The following is an 18,683-nucleotide window of genomic DNA, read 5'->3' on the forward strand; positions in this document are numbered from 1 at the left end:
AGCGGCACATTTAATACTTCTATAGTCCTGGGAGGACAGAAATAAATAACAGGTTTGAAAAAACTTTGTCTACACCTTTGGCAGTCCATGATATGTAAACACTTGAATAATGATACATACTTTATGCTGAGCCTGCCTTCAGCTTTCTGGAGATAGTGTAGCATTGATCAGTGGGAAAGATCATCATTGTATTCTTAATGAGGCAACCAGTTTCAAAGGAGTGGCCCTACTCCTTCTGTCTTTACTTTAGGTTCAGAATTTTTAAGTGTTCTTGGCTGTGAAGGTCAGTTTCATTTTTTTTTTTTTTTCTTTCTTTTTCCTCATCCTGCTAATGATGTATTGGATAGCCTGTGGAGCTTACTGTCTAGGGTACTGTTTGGGGGAAACCTGGGGGATTCTAGCTTTTGGTAGTCACAGCCTGGCTCTATCTGCAGTTGTAGCTGTGTAAAAGTTAATTTACTTGAGAGAGGGTTTGTAGGTTTGGGGTCTGGCTAAACAATGTCTCAGTATTATGTACTTTTCTCGGAATTTTGTTTGGGTGGCCCCCTTGCTCGCTGCAAGCTCAGTGGCAGCAATGCGGTAACGTACATAGATGCTTGTTATGCATTTAGCTGTAATCCAGTTCTGTATTTGGTACCTCAAACAATAGATAGTTCAAAGTGTAATGGCCATGTGACAAATGATGAGCACATCGTGCTGCCTTCTTGAAGCTTTCTGCTCTTGGCTTTTGTTTCCTAGGTATCTTTCCCTGGCAGTGTTATGCAAATCAACCAATTAATGACAGACAAAATGGCCTTCCTGCATCGCCATGTTTGTAATAAGAAGGGCAATGCTGTAAGTCACGTACCCATTCAGCGTGCTCGGTAGGCCACCGCGAGGGCATGATTAGCCTGACTGTGGAAGACAATTGCAGAGGCATCTGCTTGGTTAATTTTGAGAGAAAATTTACCAGATGGAGGCTGAAGATTTAAGTGATTAGAAGGTAGTAGATTGGAATACAAATTGGATTAAAAGAAATTAGATTGATATAAATCGAATTGAGTCACAACAGTTTGTGTTGTTTGTACCAAGGGGCAATGGATTATGGGAGAAGCAGATGCTCCAATGAGATAGGAATTAATGTGGCTTTGACGTCCATCTGGGAAGGCCTGAATATCGAGTACATCCCTAATCTCTCTCTCCATTTATCAATGCCATAATGTTAATTAGTACTTCATTCATTAAGTTACTTACAGAGGAAAAAATCTCACCCCTAGCCCCTCTCTGCTTGAGGATTTGTTGCGGTGCCAAGAAATGGAAATCTCCCTTTAGCTGAGCTAGTTACAGTTGACTGTTACACAAGACCTGTGTCATTTTCCTCAAGCTTGCTGCTGCTTTTGGTGTAAATTAAATTTATTGGGCTTTGTTTTGCAATAAACTTATCTTCATAAATCCAGCAGCAGTTTTTTGAAGTCCTGTCTTGATCCCTACAGCACACCAATCCCAAGCTACCAGTAATAAGCCTCCTTCTCACAGTTTTAATAAGGTACTATATATTCCGTTTTATGTAGCTGCATAGCATTTCTTTTTATGACCAAGATATAGCTGTGATGTTAATAGTGAGAGGCAGGTCGTCTTTGGGAGAAAACAAAGAAAGTTTGCAATGTATGTGCATGTGTAAGACCTCTGCTAGAAAAAGTGTGGAAGAAAAGTGCTGTACCTGAAACACTTGATGTGGGGCTTGTCCTCAGGTCTGCAAAACTGGCTGATGACAGAACTGTTGGCTTCTAAGTGTGTTTCTTACATATGCTGTACACTAGAAGATAAATTTTTGGGGGGGTTTAAACTCTGTAAGTGACATGACATCATAATTGGAGTTTTCTCATTAGATGGGGAAAATCACAAAAGGAAAAAAAAAAGTTACCATATAAACCAGACTGTGAAGGCACTGAGTTTAATTCTTTTTCTAGCCACAGTCTTCTGGAAACGAAAGTGAGATGATAAATCAGAAGCATGCTTAGTAAAAATAAAAAAAGGTAGAACTGACTTTTCTCTTTCCTCCCCCAAGTACACACATAGGCATGGTGCAGTAAGAATGTATTAAGATATTCACATGGAGTGGAAACATTGGCAAATGTCAGTCTTCATGCGAGCATTGTTGTGTTGTCAATCTTAAACTTTTCTTTATATTTTTCTATAAATATTTGTTTTGTTTTCCTAGATGGCAAGGAAGCTTTGATTCCACTTCACATCAAAAGCTAATACAGCTGCAGTCCTATAGTTATTAATCAGAAAAGTATTAGGTATAAAAGTATGTTGCTGCTTTAATGATGGAACCTAAAATGTCATAGATATCTACAAGAGTGTCTCACGTTATACCCATCTGTTCTGGAGGAAGCAGGTTCATTGCAAAATAGCTGTGCAGAAGAAAAGATTCTTTTGAAGGATTTTGAGGGATTTTTTTTATCTGTTGAAAAACAGTCATAAAAAAACCTGCCTCCTGAAAAAAATATGATTTTTAGCTCTAAACAAAGAATAGAGTGGGCATGGGCATGCAAGAGGTTGGGAGGGAACATAGCTGGGACAGCTGACTCAGATTGATCAAAGGATATTTTGTGCCATATAACATCATGGTCAGCAATGAAAACTCATAGAAAGAAGAGAAAGGGGGGGACATTCATGGTTATGGCACTTGTGTTCTCAAGCAACAGTTAAGCATGCTGTGGTCTGCTGCTTGCCAGGAAGTGGCTGGACATTGCTTGCTTATGGGAAGTAGTGAACGAATTTTTCTCGTTTGCTCTATTTCCTCCACTTGCTTATACGTGCAGCTTTTTCTTTCCCTCTTAGCTGCATTATCTCAATCCATGAGTGTCTTGCCTTCCTTCTACTTTCTCCCCATCCCATGGGAGAGGGTGATGAATGAGCAGCTGGGTGGGTGTTTGGCTATTGACGGGGTCAACACACAACTGTTAAAAGATGGAATTTTGTTAGTTTGTCTAGATGGCATTCATTATATTTACTTAAGATAGTGATTTAAAAATTAAAGTTTACAACATGAGATGGTGTAATCTACTTCCTCTATATTATCTATTAACTTCCCCTGCTACTATTTTCACGGATTTACTTGCTTACAGTAAACACTTTGAGAACTGCCTACAAGTTTCTTTTGTGTTTCATCTCTTGTGGTATCAGAGAGTCTTAGTTCTGTGCCTTTGCACAGTGATGTTTGCTCTAGAACAACATGGACTAAACGAATTGTACATTAGAAAGCAGCTTTTAGAAGGTTTCGTCACAGCAGTAAGCTTGCCTTTCCACATCTCTTAGAAGTGCTTCGTTAGAGATTCATTCATCAACAGAGATCCCTATAAAGATAGGGTGGACAACAAAGATTTCTGAGTCGGTGTCTTCATCTTTACTGTTTCAGAAAATCTCCCTCTCTTTAATATATAAAGGGTAGAATAATGCTGCAGAAAGATACTGTGAAATATGTATCCCTTGGAAAGCAAGCTTCTTCCTAGCTGGGATTGCTACTAGCAACAGCAGAATTGTCTGTGTATGGCTTGGTTAGAAATTGGTCCAAGAAAGCTTCTCACTGGACTGATGTCTTCATCTGAAGTACGAAGAGAGACTTCTTTTGCTGTGTGCCAGTTTTGGGTGTAAATACATGAGACAGAAGTGGTGAGACAAAAATCGGTGAGGGCTGCTTAAAAAAGCATCCAAGAGTTGGCAGGGTTACTGTGAACATTTGTGCTCTGTCACTGGGCCCAAGAACATCAAGTCCAGTTTTGGCTGTGGAAGTTGCAGAACTGTATTTTATAAGCTAATGGGACAGATAACTAGATGACTTATGAATTGCTTTTCCTTCTCTTATTCAGTTTATAAATAGTTGATGGACTGTTTTGAATAAAGAAAAATAATTTTATTAGCTGTAGGTATAATAGTAGCAAAGTAGAAAGGTGACCAATTAAAATGTGCACAATGAGGTATAGAAGGCATTTGTGAAACATGCACAGAGAACAAAAAGGAAAGGTCACAAGGAAATTAATGGTGGCTTGTTTCTTTGGGGGGCAGAGAACAGACATGGAAGAGGATGTTGTGGGCAGAGGAACTAATATTCTTTTAACAAAAGATACTGATAGATTGTGCTAAAATGCATCAAGAGAAACTAGAGTTAAGACAATAGATATTTGCATACAAAGATAAATGATATGTCAAGTTTCTAATTATTAGTGGTGAAAAGTTCCTTACAGCTATGAAGAACGTCGATATTACGACCTTGGATATCAGTGTACTAACCATTGAGACACTTGTACCATTTTGGTGATCAAACCATGTAATAAACAAAAAAGATGCATTATTTGCAGTAAAATATTTATTTTTAAAACTTGAAGAAAAAAAAAACCCCAAAACCAAACAAAACACCCCCAAACACAAAGCCTTTAAATACATATAGGGACAAATGTATGCCACAAAGCACCAGTATAAAAATTGTTGTGATCTTTTGTATTTGGAATATAAGGTGTTTTATAAACATGACTTACACTTACATAGGCAGAAATAGCATGTGGCTGAATTTTCTTTGAAAGTTGTTTGTTTTCAAAATTGGGTGCCTGAATGAGGTTTTTAAAATGCAAGCTAGCAAAAGGTGAAATGAAAGGGCATTTGCAAATGTCCCCGTAAATCTTGTATTGCTTGCACTTACTCACCTGATTGTTGTATGTACGTACTGATGCATGTAGCGGAGATACAGTTGTGAGAGTTTATACTGCTTCCAAGTCTTCTACTTTTGAGCATATGAAGGTGTATTTACTCAATATGGCATTAGAAAAAGTAGGATTAAAAGCTTTCTTCATAGAGTTTGAGCTGTGTTTTCCTTCTTGGATTTTTTTGGAAAATTTTTCTATAACTACTTGAAACATCCAAAGGGAAACTATTTGACAAATGGCCAAGGTGTAATCTACAGATTTCTAAACCAAGAGATTACAATGAGCTTTTGATTTTAGCCGTATTACTTTCAACTTTATTTTGGGCTTTGCTGCTGAATTGATTGGCTAATAGTTACTTAGAACTTCAGAGGAGTTTATTTTGGGATGTTTGGGTCAAATTTTATATAAAGCATTAATATGTCTGCTTGGGATTCCCTAGACATTCACAAGTGGGGTGGTTCAGAGGAGCGGGGTGGGAGTCTGTTACCAGTGTCAGCAGCGAACACAGTGGCTGCAGGGTGTAATTTAGAACACCAAAGTTAAAAGCCTGCTGTGCTTACAGTAGGAATCCCCCACCTCCCTCAAAATATTATTTCAAGTCTGCTTCAAATGGGTGAAATTATATTAGTTTCTGTCACTGCCTAATGTTCTTTTTGTAATGCCAAGAATCATAGACCTGATTCCCATGGCATACAAAACGTGTAATTGCTCACACCTACTAATGACTAGAATTTTTCTAGGTTGCACTAGTCATACACTAGGGTAGTGTATGATGACATTTCAACAACACTATCCTAGTGTTGTTGAAATCTGAGCAGACCAAATTGTATTGCTTCTGATTTGCAAAACTTGTTATTACCTAAACTGCCTTGAGGTATGTCTGTATATTTGCCATGTCAATGTTTTTGTCTGCTGTGAGATATCAGACTTTGTGTTTTCAGGTTTTAGGATATTGGATTGTTAGTGACACCGGAGAGATTTTCCTGAGTGTGAAGACAAAGGAAGAGATAAGAAACTTTCCTTGGCTGAGGTAGCTGTATGTATGGTCTTCTGTAAAAGTTAGGGTGTCAGAACTGCCAAGCTTACCTCAAAATATTGTCAAGATTTATACTACAGTTATGTTGTGGTGTAAAAATTAAATTATTAATCAGAACTAAAATGTAGACAAGATTCATAATTGTTTCTAATGGCACAACACTGAATATTTTTATATCAAAACATTTATATGGAAGTTAAAGGCCAGATAATTTTAAGATTATTTGAAAAGGCTTTTTGAGTACAGGTTGAAAGTTCTTAATTGGAGAATCAGCTTCTTTGATTTTGTGGAGTTTATATAATACTTCATTTACAAAATTAGTCTGATCTCACAGATTGTGACAATTTTATGCTAATCTGATAGCTATTCGACGTGTGGTTCTTGAAGGGATCTAGACCAGATTGTCATTTGAAAGCTTTTTTTATAGCTGTTGTATCGGTTTAATACCGTTAAAATCAACGTATTTTCATGTGTAGTCATTTTTAAAGCTTTTAAATAATTTATTTTTTAACAAGGTCTTGGATGGTCATTATCATCTATCAATAGGAAGTTTTAGACTGAAGAGTCTGTGGTTTTCAACCCTTCCATGTAAAAGTATAAAATTTACTTGCTTCTAATTAGCTACTGGTTTTTACAGTGTGGTATGTGGGAAGGTGAAAAGCTACCCTTTACTGGCTGAAAAGCTGTCATTAGTTCCCCAGTGCTATGATGATGATATGCTGGTTGTATAATAAGTTATTGTCCTGCCTCTAAACAAGGTCTGTTTTTCCTTCCATCCTTGACCTGAAAAAAGGGCTGAAAGACGTTTGGTAGAGCCAGGCATACATTTACGCTTCTCTTTGCTAAATTCCAGAGTGCTTTTGAAAGGCTCCCAAGAGAAGACCTGTTGTGCTTGAGCTCTATTGGATGAAAAGAGAGAAAAAAACCTTCCTGCTCTCTCTTTGATGCTTTTGTTACATGCTGTGTATGTATCATAGAACAATTTTGATTAGAAAGGACCTCTGGAGGTCATCTGGCACATGTGTATGTGTATACATTGTATGTGTGTATGTTTTATATAAAGGATAGATGTGGTATGTGTCTACACACAGCATATAAATACAAAGGCGTATACATACATAAACCTTTTAATTTGTTCTGCTTTTCATAGCTGAAAGTGATCCTCTTCTCTCCCTATTATTTTTGTTTCTTAGGTGATTTTTATCATCTCGTTGTTTAAAGTCAATGAACATTAATGAATCCCACACTTGAATTAGAACAGCATTTTTAATGTCAAAAGCCAGAGCTTTTTTGATAAAGAAAAGCTCTGAGTAAGGGTGGCTTGCGTTTTTTGGGTTTTGGTGTTTTGTGTGGGGGTGGGGTGGTGGTGTATTATTAAGTGTTGGTGTGTTATTAAGTAAATAGTTGTCTGCTACCTGCTTCCAGGGAGCATACCTATGGTAGATATTTTACTACTTGACTGAACTCTAAACCATACTGCTCTGCAACAAACAAATCAATGTAACTTTCTCACTGAAGTGACTTGTATAATACAACATCACTTTTCACCTGAGAAAAAATAATTTGCTTGTGAATCTATATACCAGTTTTCAGGGTTATCGTGCTGCTACTCACTCCTCTCAAATACATCCCTAATATGTTCTGTTCCGCCCAAAGCAGTATGCTGGAATGCAACAATTTTTGAGGAGTGGTAAGACTGCAAAAAAAAAAAAAAAATGTGACAAAGCAAAGAGAGCACAAGCATTGAGATGTGAGGTGAAAGAATGCAGCTAACCTATTTGCAATATGGATGGTCCTAATGAACTTCTAAGAAGTGTGTTACAAAAAGGAAGGGAAGTAGATTTTGTTGTTTCATGTTATGTGAGAAATGATCCATTAGCAAACTTCTTAATCAAGATGCAATTTACACTATTAAAACCAGCACAGAACAGTTCTGCTCTGTGCTGAATAGTCTGATCTTTGGTCTGTAATGCAGTTTGGTTTTGTTTTTTTTTTTTATTCTGCTCCCCACCCCTATGCCCAAACTGAAGTGTGACACTTGTATGTTGGTGTATGAGGAAAAGAGAAAATAATGAAGTGAATTACAATAAATCCCCATTAAGTCTTTATGGCAATTTTGAAATGCTTCCCCTGAAATAATGTCATACAAGGGATATGGTGTTTATGCTGTGGCACTGGATTATTGTCCACATACTAAAAGAAAAAATCAGAACTTTGCAGCGTTTATGATTAAAGTTGATTACACCTTGCTTAGCAAAGTCACAGTTTTATACAAGTGAAACTTAATAGAATCAACTTTCCAATAAGATTTGGTCAAATGTTTTTAACGACAGTTATTGATCTTTCTTGTCAGTGTTGCCCGCTATCCCTTCTTGGCAGACGTGCACTATGGGAAAGGTGGCTTATCTGCAGATACACGTCCTGGGGAAGTTAGGATGTGTTGCTTAATGGATTAATTTTGCTCAAGGAAAAGCTTTCAGAGGACCTTGTCATAGCTGATGTAGCTTTGAATAAAAACCTTACCTTGGCAACAGTTATATTACTGGAGTCTGTTCCCATCTGCCGAATCTCATGGGAGGAGGAGACAATGTAAAGTATAAATTTTTGAAATGTAATCTTTGCCATGTCACTTTGCCTAGAGGAATGCGTCTAGTATAATCAGCCTGATGCCAGTACATCAGCCTGTACTCCAGTTGAGTTTTCTCATTATCTTGAATTTTTTGTACATTATCTTTTGTTCAAACTAGGATGTGACTGACTGGATCTCTATTTGAGATCTCTGCTTGCTTTCAGTCAATTCCTTGGTTAAAAGGATAGTGAAAGCAACACACTTATTCATTATATCTAACAGATATGTGTAATAAGTGTTTCTGATAAGTACTTCCTAAGTGGAACAAGGCATATGAAGAAGCAGGAAAATGAACGGTAGCTGTGACTGTCTTTCAGTAGATTTAACTAAGTAGCTAGAGTGCCTTTTTTTTCAAGCTTAATGTTATCTCATTCAGAAGTGTTAGCGTCTACATAAGGGGGAAAAAGAACCCAAGCCTGGCCATGTGACAGATCCTACATAGCAGAAAAGATTCTGCGGAGCCTTGTGTAGTTAACCATCCTGTCCTTAAAGCACATTGTTCTTTTAGTTGTGATTTTAAAGCCTTAATTTCAGAATTGTTTTTCTTATTTTGTGCAGTGAAAATAGGCAGGATTGTAGTGTGAAAGAAGGTTCTTTGGCCTTAAAATATATCTTTGGAGATGTCTTCTAAGTAAAATCAAATACATTCAGGCCTTTTCTTTCCAGCATCTATTATTTTCTGTTGGAGGATATATTTTTTTTCCTATTACAGTTTTGCTATTTCTTTTCCTGATAAACAGGCCTTTTGAAAGAGAACATGTGGTGTTGGGAAAACTCTTACAAGGAATGCATTCAAAACCCTACCAAATGAACAGAACAAGCTAATCTCTCAGACACGATATTGATTGCTTTCACTTGTAGCATGCATAAGCTTTGAAATGTCAGTATAAGTTTTTTAAGGTTGATGTTTCTTTATTCTACTGTTTTATAGTAAAGCTTATATTATGAACTTTTCTTTCAAGTTTGGTTATCTTTCAGGCATTACTTTTTTCTGAACTAAATATATAACACACCTGTTAAGCATGACCTGTCAGAGCTATTGAACTGAAAATGTTTCACATGTATGACACAGTGGAATACATTGCATTGTATTTTAAACTTCCCTTTTATAGCAATAAAATGAGAATAATAGGATAGAATAGCAAGTGGCAGCTCTGTAGTAGGATTGATGTCTGGTATGCATAGTGTTAAATGGCTGTTAGCTCTTTTACTGAAAATCAAGTCCCAGTTGTGTGGGGTTTTTTTAATCCAAGTATATTAAAGCTATGTCTTTGAAATGATGAAGAAATCAAAATGTGAGCCTTTAGAAAGGATGTAGAAGGAGTTGATAGTCTCAGAGATCAATTCAGGAAGAACTTTTCTGCGTGTAGAAAATCAGGTAGAAAAAATCTGGAGAAGAGGTAAAGAGATGCAAATAAATGGGATGTCAGACAGCTGAATCACTGGTAGCAAGTGGTGACAGGTGGATATAAGGTCAGAAGAGAGTGTTGAGGAGGTTCCTTGAAGGCAATTCCAAGGTCTGTATTATGAAATAACATATCACAGTATTGACATTTAAACTGATACAATATTGTGTTTTTTTTCTTTTAAATTGCTCAGTACTTATAATAAAATCACTAATCTTTTATTAACTACCACTAGCCCCATAGCCATGAACATTTTGGTGCCTTCAGAAAAGAATGAAATGGCTATGAATTTAGTCTGTACAGTTGCTTTTCTTGTATGAATGACCATTGACTTTGTAGCTGCTTTTATAAAGAGTAGACTTAATTGATGAAATCAACTTTTGTTCTTGATATGAAGCTAATAAAGTAAAATTAGAGGAGCATGAAGGAGGAGGAAGTCTGTTCCTTGAAATTTGGAAGATGGTGGCCTAGCAGGAGTAGAAGTGAATTGCCACATGGCTTTGTCTGTGAAGATATGTGTATATATTACACACATGTACAGAACGCATTACTGGTAGGGTAGGGATTGCGTAGTGGCTTTGTGGAAATTTAGTGAATAAGGATAGAATATTGACTCTTTGTTTTACTTCCCATTTCTTCTTGCTGCTATGTCTCTGTAGCAAATCTGGTTTTTTGATCAATAAAAAAATCTTGTATCCAATTAATATTTTTAAGGGTTATTTGGCTATAGGATCAACCAGGCTAAATTGAAAATAAACGCAATAGCTATTATGTGCTATCAGTGTAACTGTAACTATGTGGTACCTTGGATCCCTGAGGAAACTTATGAGGAAGTCTGAGCATATTACAGCAAATCCATGAGGCTTGTTGGTAATCATGAGAACAGTCTGACTTAGAACACTGATGGTCCTGGGCTGGTCCAAATGAATCATTGACGGTCATCTTTCACACTTTCCATCTTGAAGGTGATTCTCGGGGAATATCTTGTCCAACGCATCTGGTTTGAATTGTAACAGGGGAAGTGGAAGAGCAAGTGTCTTCGGACACCTGGAGTACAATATGCAGTCAAGAAGTTTTTTCTACTTCTGTCAATTTTGCTGACTTTTTACTTTCTTTCACTACTTTGAGGAAGTATGTAAGTACACAAATTCATGAGACAGGGCAGTATAGGAACAGGTGGCAAGTATATTTCAATGCATGTACTGCATCTGGACATCTAAATAACTGGAGCTTCCTCTTGCCTTTTTGTGGCAAAGTGTTTCCTCCAGCAGCTTCCACTTGCTTGGGTCTGGTATGAGGCTGGTCTCCACATGTTCAGTGTCCTGAGATCTACAGCCACTAACAATGACTGATGCAGAAATGATTCACATAAAGGTAGATAAGAATGCAAAAGTGTTAGTTACCTGTGAAGTGACAGTTTATCACAAATCTGTGAAGTCACCTATTATTGTTACAAGAACTACAGCATTTCCCATTAGTCAACGTTTATCAAGTCGGCAATTATCAGTAGTTACCATGCTTTGGTATCTGAAAATGAAAGCTTTGTGTCTTAGAGTGACAGGGCATTGTCTTACAGTATCTTAGACAATGAAAGCTGATAATTTGATATACACTTTAAAATGATGACTTTATTCACAAGTAAACATGCAACAGAATAGCATTAACACTTAATGAACAACTTAATACAGGATTTCATGACCCACGTTTTAGTTTTCATTAACTGTAGACTGTAACTTATATTTTACCATAGGAATTTCGGATATATTCTTGATGAAATATGGAACAATTCTACATTTCAGTAGAAGTACTAGTATCTACCAGTAGAAGCAAAAATGAAATAATGTAAAAGCTAGACTTAGCTGATTCAGTGTTCTACTGTTTATTTACTCCATACAGTGACTGGAAAATTTCATGGAGCTTTTCACTGAATTAAATGTTGTTATTAGCTAAGTAGCTTTTGAATATGACTTTTTAATATTTAGTTTTCAAATCTTTTTCTCTTAACTCAGTGCTGGCTTGTGAATTTGAACAATAGAAAACAGGATGAAGGTGAACAATGGCAAACAATTAGCAGTATAGTCTTACTTTGCTGTTTACCTGGGGAAAAAAAGTAGTGAAAACAGTTTAATCTGTTAAAATGAAAAATTAAGATGTGGGATTAAGTGGTGCATTAATACAATTCCATCAGTTGTCTCCTGCTACTTGGCAGTAGTTCTGGTTTACCCACTGAGGACTATGAAACATAGTAACTTATGTTACTAACGAAATACTGTCTGAGCACCTCACCCATGTTAGGTGTTCTAGCTCTGTTACCATCTGCTGTACTGTGACATTTACATCAGTTCACATCTGTTCCAAAGCCATATTTTCTGGAAGAGTCTGAATTATTTCTAATAGTTTTAAGTTTACTATTTCTATTACTTACTATTATTTTAATAGTCTAAAACTATTTCTAATAGTTTTCTAATCAGTAGATATCAGATGCTGCCTTGCAGATGCTGCGTTGTTCCTTCTTTGCCTTATCCCCATTAAAAAACAAGACAAAACAAAAACAAACAACAACCTGTTTGAAGGAGAGAACACTGAGCTGTGTAGTAGACAGATGTGGTGGTTTTGGCTATAGCATGGTCTTAGGAAAACTTTATTTGGAAATTTAACAGCATTAAGGCAGAATTACTTTTTAAGTTTTGATGTATTTGGACCTGTCCCCCCGCGCCACCCCATCCCCCCCATATTGAAACCCAAAGAGTATAAATTTTTTTTTATATACCTCCCCCACATCGTGAAAACCATCCCCATCCATCTTTTTCTAGCTTAGATTCTCACACACAAAACTAACAATCACACGCATATGGCTGTGATCTGTGATGAGCTGTGTTCTGGGTGACACTGAGGTTATGTTGAATGCTGTACTTATTTTCTGTGCTTTTTATGCTCTGCCTGATAGCATCAAGATAGAATGTCATCATACCTAATCCTTTTATAATTTCACCTGGTTTTTTCTCCCTTGTTTTTGTATTAGTACTAATGTAGGAGTATATCATGTTGTGGCAGATATTAGAAGTGTGATAGAATCACTGCTCTTTTTTTTGATTTTGTATGACATAATCTTTTTTACTGCTGAATTATGTTCAGTAATGAATTGAAATTGTGAATTACACTGTGGCAGGAATATTTGTGAAACACAAGACAAGGTTTTAAAGATACACAAAGATAAAAATATAGAGAGGTAAGCTGATCAGTGATGGCTTATGTCTTGAATTTCGTTGGAGTAACCTAAGTAACTTTTTGTTTAATGCTGCAGTATGAACAAGGAAACATTAGTATCAAGGGTAGCATGCTATAATGGACTTGGACATTACCTCTTTTTTATGTATGTTTTGGGGTATTTTTTAGTTTTGAACAGTGATTTTAATTATTCTGTGAAGTAATAAGCAAAAAGATGAGCCTAAAACTCTGTGACTTAGTTGGTGTGGTATATATGAAACTGATCTTCAAGATATAGCTATTGCAGATGACTGGTTATTACATGTGAACTTTAATGTACAGTAAGTATTAGAGTACTCCAAGTATGCATTCAGGTAAGGGTTAATGCTCTCCTTTTCATAGATGCAGCTTCATGGCAGCTTTCAGTTACTCATGATACTGCAGGGTATTTTTTCCAAAGGCGCGCTTTTGCTCGACACCATCTAACAGCTCATTTCAAGTCATTGCTGTCCATCATAGTAACGACTACTTAGGGGCTCTTAAACTCAGGGGTTACTCACATGCTCTATACATGCATGAGGTATTCCTGTAACTGGAAATCCTTGAGGGAAGAACAGAGAAGGAAGCTGCACAGGTAGTTCAGAATACAACATCAGCTGCCTGTTCCAGTGCAACTGCCTATCATCTCGAGTAGATCATGGTTCCATCTCATCCTCCACTAAAAGGAAAAGTATAATCTTCTGCCCAGTTAGTTCAGGGGGTTACTAATTCTTCTGTTCTTTCTAAAGCAAGTTACATTTGCAAGAGTACTGGGAGGTCTGTGTGTTAGGGGGAAGCCACAGCGGAAGAATCAAAACTCAACTAGGAAAACACCATTTAGGGGTGTCACTTTCTGGCACATGGGTGGCATCTGTGTCCGCAAGAGAGGCAATGGAATCAAATTTTTGGTTTTCCTCCTTTCTAAATCAGGGCATTCTTTTGGTATAGCTGTTTGTGCTCAGTTTGGTTTTGAAGGAGGGAGTCTGCTGTGCGCTCTGATTTCTTGTGTGTGTTTCTTCCCTCCTCTATAGGTGCATGTTGCAGGAAATAACTTGCAGCACTAGATAGCTGAAGGCACGACCCAGCCACCACAAGAATGCATGGTGTGACACCACCCCCCCCCCCCCCTCAGAGCATCACCTAAGCCTTTCTCCTGTCTGATTGGCATGGTCTCTGCTGACCAGTATCAACCCTCCCTTGTGTACAAATTGCTTAATTAGGATAGAGTGAGGAAGACATCAGTTTTGTGATTAACATCAGTACTGAAGGAAGAAGAATCAGTCCTGTTATGACCTGAGGAGGGGTTTTGCATTGAGCTGTGCGAGGTGGAAGGTTTAACTCTTTAAGGAGCAAGCGCTTTTCAAAGGATTCAGGGTGGACTGTAATTCTCTGTAGTATGCACTACTCTGAGCTTTGAACATTGTCAAGAAGCCTTTGTGTGTAAGAGAACTGATATTTTGGGTTTGCATTTAAATTGTTTGCTACTAACGTTGTTAGACCCTGCTAACTACTTATCAAAATTTAGTTGCATCTGTTTTCTTCTCCGACGTAAGTCCCTCTAAAGTTTCAGAAACATCTCAGCTTTTTTTTTTTTGTTCTTCCTGATACTGTTAGTACAAATTACTCTACGCAACTAGTGAGCTTTTGTTTGTTTCTTTTGAGAATGAGCAACAAAGTTGGTAAACTTGTGTGGGGCATATATTTATATGTCTCTAGCTAATGTATGAAGTTTGCTTTTTAGTCCCAAGTACTGTGAAATTTTTAATCTTTTACTTTAATGGTGATTTCAGTCTTTTTCGATGTTGTGTATGGGGTCATGGTCTAGAGATACTTAACTACAAATTCTCCTGTTACCTTTTAAAAGTCTTTAGTCAACAGAAGGGAGAATAAAACACATCTTTCTTTTATAAATGTTCTCTAAGTTTATCTGTGCTTAAGTGTAAATTGTGGGGTGTTTTTTGTGTGCTGGCAGTACAGATTATGGATACCTTTGCTGTACTGGTAATAGAATCTGATAGCCACTGGAAAAGTCCATTTGTGCAGTAATGTAACACTTCATTGCTATGGAATTGTGTACAAATAACCTGAGTGTTAGTATAACAGAAGTCCGAAGGTGGATTCACTCTGTAGAATGGATCCTTATTCCTTTCCTCATACCTTTTGGAGTGAATGAAGCGCTGATGGTATTTTGAAATATGTAGTGCCTGATACTGATGTTAAATCACTTTTCTATGACTCAGCAAAACTGCTGATCAGAAAATTGAGACAAATGTTTCACTAACCTACAGAAGCTGATACACCTTGTATTTAAGAAGTGCAGTGCAATTGTGCTAGCATGGCAACTCCACTCAAAGGATTTTTAGGATCCATGCTAGAGAAGATGATTTCTCTAGCAATTAGGAGAGCTGACTTTATTTTTATGAGAAGCACTGTAGAGACACGAGCTACTGTGACATTGCAGAAAAACTGTCAGGGTAATATAAATTAATTAAATATTCAGTAATGAAGAATACCTGAATGATTGATGCTGAAATTAGGAGTTCTGGGCTTTGATTTTTCTGTTGGGTGACACTGTTCTTGCATTTCATTTTGGTTCAACAAGAAGTGCGGAGTCCTGCACTGGGGTCACAACCCCCCCCACAACGCTACAGGCTGGGGCAGAGTGGCTGGGAAGCTGCCCGGAGTAAAAGGAGCTGGGGGTGCTGGTTGACAGCCGGCTGGGCATGAGCCAGCAGTGTGCCCAGGGGGCCAAGGAGGCCAACAGCAGCCTGGCTGGTATCCAAAACAGTGTGGCCAGCAGGACTGGGGAAGGGATTGTCCCCCTGTAGTCAGTACTGGTGAGGCTGCACCTCAACTACTGTGTTGAGTTTTGGGCCCCTGACTACAAGAGGGACAGCGAGGTGCTGGAGCGTGTCCAGAGAAGGGCAACGAAGCTGGGGAAGGGTCTGGAGCAAAAGTCTTATGAAGAGCAGCTGAGGGAACTGGGGTTGTACAGCCTGGAGAGGAGGAGGCTCAAGGGGGGGACCTTATTGCTCTCTACAGCTGCCTGAAAGGGGCTGTAGGCAGGTGGGGTTGGTCTCTTCTCCCGGATAACAAGTGACAGGACAAGAGGAAACAGCCTGAAGTTGTGCCAAAGGAGTTTTAGCTTGGATATTAGGAAGAACATCTTCTGAAAGGGTAGTCGAGCATTGGACCAGGCTGCCCAGGGAGGTGGTAGAATCACTATCCCTGGAATTTTTTAAGAATCATATAGATGTGGTGGACATGGTTTAGTGATGGACTTGGCAGTTAACCTGGGTTAAAGGTTGAACTTGATGATCTCAAAGGTCTTTTCCAGCCTAAACGATTCTATGATTTACTCATCTCTGCAATTTGTTAATAGCAATAATGAGGAGCATAAGAATTGTGAAAGTATTATTATTTTTTTCAGAAGAAGGGTCTTGCAAAATTTGGCTAGTGCTGTGATACCATTGAATTATTTTTGACAAGAGTTCAGTGGAGATTTGGGGTGCTGTGACTTTTCTTAGTGAAATTGCACTACATGGTGAAGGCTGTAATGGAAGAGTGGCACTGGAACTTTCTCCAGGGCAGTGAACGCAGCACAAATCTCTTCTACATACCTTACTTCTATAGGGTTTCCCCTCTGCCAGCACCTCTCTTCCTTATTCCAGGCTTGAGTGACAGGGTAAGGCTCTGTTGGAGAAGGTGGAGCAAAACTTTCAAGCTCTGCTGCTACCCTGCCCCAGGCAGTGGGAAGGCAACTGAATGTAAAGGAAAAAAGGAAATACATAAAGGCAGAAGAGCAGAGGGTTGAAGTGGCTGCACAGAGAAGTACAGGGCAAGGCAGAAAGTTGATGTGGTAGAGGGCACAAAATTAGTACTGTAGTACCTTGGTAGTATCAATACCTAGTAGTCCTAATAGCTGAGAAGGCTTAATGATGGCATATTCATCATCAGTATTATAAAGGGAAAAACAGTATTCCGGTGGCCAGTTGAAAGAAGAAAGTGTTTGGGGTTGTATTACTTTCCAGTGATATAGAGATTAATTTCTTTACATAATCCTTAGTACTGAGGGAGAGGGGGGGGCGAGGCGGGGAAGTGGAAAAAGTATAACCATGCTTTCCAAGGTATGCTGCACTCAGACTGAGCCCCTGGAGCACACTCCAGGATAATCCAGGGTTCCAGATTCAGAAATGCTGGACGTGTTCAACTCTCAGTAACCATGTAACCAGGGTTGTGATGCAGTGTTGGTAGTAATTTAGGGATACTGCAAATGTGTTAGTACATTTGCAGATAAAAGATGATGAACACTGAAAAGCAAAGTGAAGGAAAGAATGTGTAGAGAAGAAAAAGGGTAACGGACCCTTATAATCAGTATAAATTATTTCCAAGACACTGGTGTTTTCAATGCACTTAGAGGCACATGTATGTCTGTGTTACGTTTGTATGTATATGCATGCAATCCATTGAAAATTTCTAAAGTGCAGTTCACATCTGAGATTTCCAAATTATAGTAAAGCTCATGAATGTTTTGGACACTTTGCATAGATAAAGTTGCCAGTTGTTATACTAAAAGTTTATGAAGAAAGGAATTTCACTTGCGTGTTTTTGTTTGTTTGGGGAGCGTTTGTAGATTTTTCTTCTGCTTCCATACTTGGGCTGTTTGTGGAAAAGGGATACAAAACTACAAAGAACTGTTAACCAATGGGTGGTAAAACAGTGTTTTTAGTGTTTTTGGATGTCCATCTATTGACTCTGGAAGATAAGAGTGGGAGAGCAGTAGCCATCAGTGGGATCCAAAAGCACATAAGGATCTAGCAGCAAATGTAAACAGAAAAACTATCGGAACAAGAAGATCATCATGCATGTCTCTGTTAGATATTTTCCTTTAAGCCTGCATGTGGTAGGAATTTGATAATACTTTAGAGGTGTGTATCTGTAGTCCAGCTCAGGTTTTTAGCTTAGAAAATGTCTGATACTGTCTCTTGATACCTGACAAAATACCAGATGTGTGCAGGTTTTTGCATTTTCTTTCCTTTTTTTTTTTTTTTTTTTTTTAATTTTTGTGGCATTAAAAGAGTATCTTGTGTGAAGCCTGAAGTAAAAAAAAAAATCCTTTTTTCATCTTCTCCTTTTTCTTTAGGATCCCGTCTCCGCCAGGAGGACTTTCCACCACGGATTGTTGAGCATCCTTCAGATGTGATAGTCTCTAAAGGAGAGCCAACCACTCTGAACTGTAAAGCTGAAGGACGGCCAACTCCCACTATTGAGTGGTACAAGGATGGAGAGCGAGTGGAAACGGACAAGGATGATCCGCGTTCTCACCGCATGCTGCTGCCCAGCGGATCTTTATTTTTCTTACGTATTGTGCATGGACGCAGGAGTAAACCTGATGAAGGAAGTTATGTTTGCGTAGCAAGGAACTATCTTGGAGAAGCTGTGAGTCGCAATGCATCTCTGGAAGTGGCATGTGAGTAGTTTTGTATGATTAGCACTGTGTAAAACTTTGTAGTAGTTTCTGTGCTGTCATCCAGCACTTGCACACGCTTAGCAGTCTGGGAGATAACAAATGTAGGTAAGTATGGGGCTTTGTCATTAGCTATAGCTCGTATTCAAGGCATTTTTACATGCGTTTATACAGTAGCAGTGACCGTACAGAATACATGATTTATACGGTAGCA

The 18,683-nt window shown here is 38.2% G+C and overlaps 1 protein-coding gene across 12 annotated transcripts in view; it reads left to right on the forward strand.

Annotated features, from left to right (window-relative positions):
* Positions 1-18,683, forward strand: part of ROBO2 (roundabout guidance receptor 2) — a 471,362-nt gene that overhangs the window by 32,681 nt on the left and 419,998 nt on the right. For all 12 annotated transcript variants that reach the window (XM_055702516.1, XM_055702520.1, XM_055702523.1 and 9 more), the window contains exon 2: positions 18,146-18,472. In XM_055702516.1, coding sequence (XP_055558491.1) covers positions 18,146-18,472 — 327 coding nt within the window. The remainder of the gene's footprint in view (positions 1-18,145; positions 18,473-18,683) is intronic.

This window comes from Falco cherrug, chromosome 2, assembly GCF_023634085.1.
Source record: "Falco cherrug isolate bFalChe1 chromosome 2, bFalChe1.pri, whole genome shotgun sequence".
Lineage (NCBI taxonomy): Eukaryota > Metazoa > Chordata > Aves > Falconiformes > Falconidae > Falco > Falco cherrug.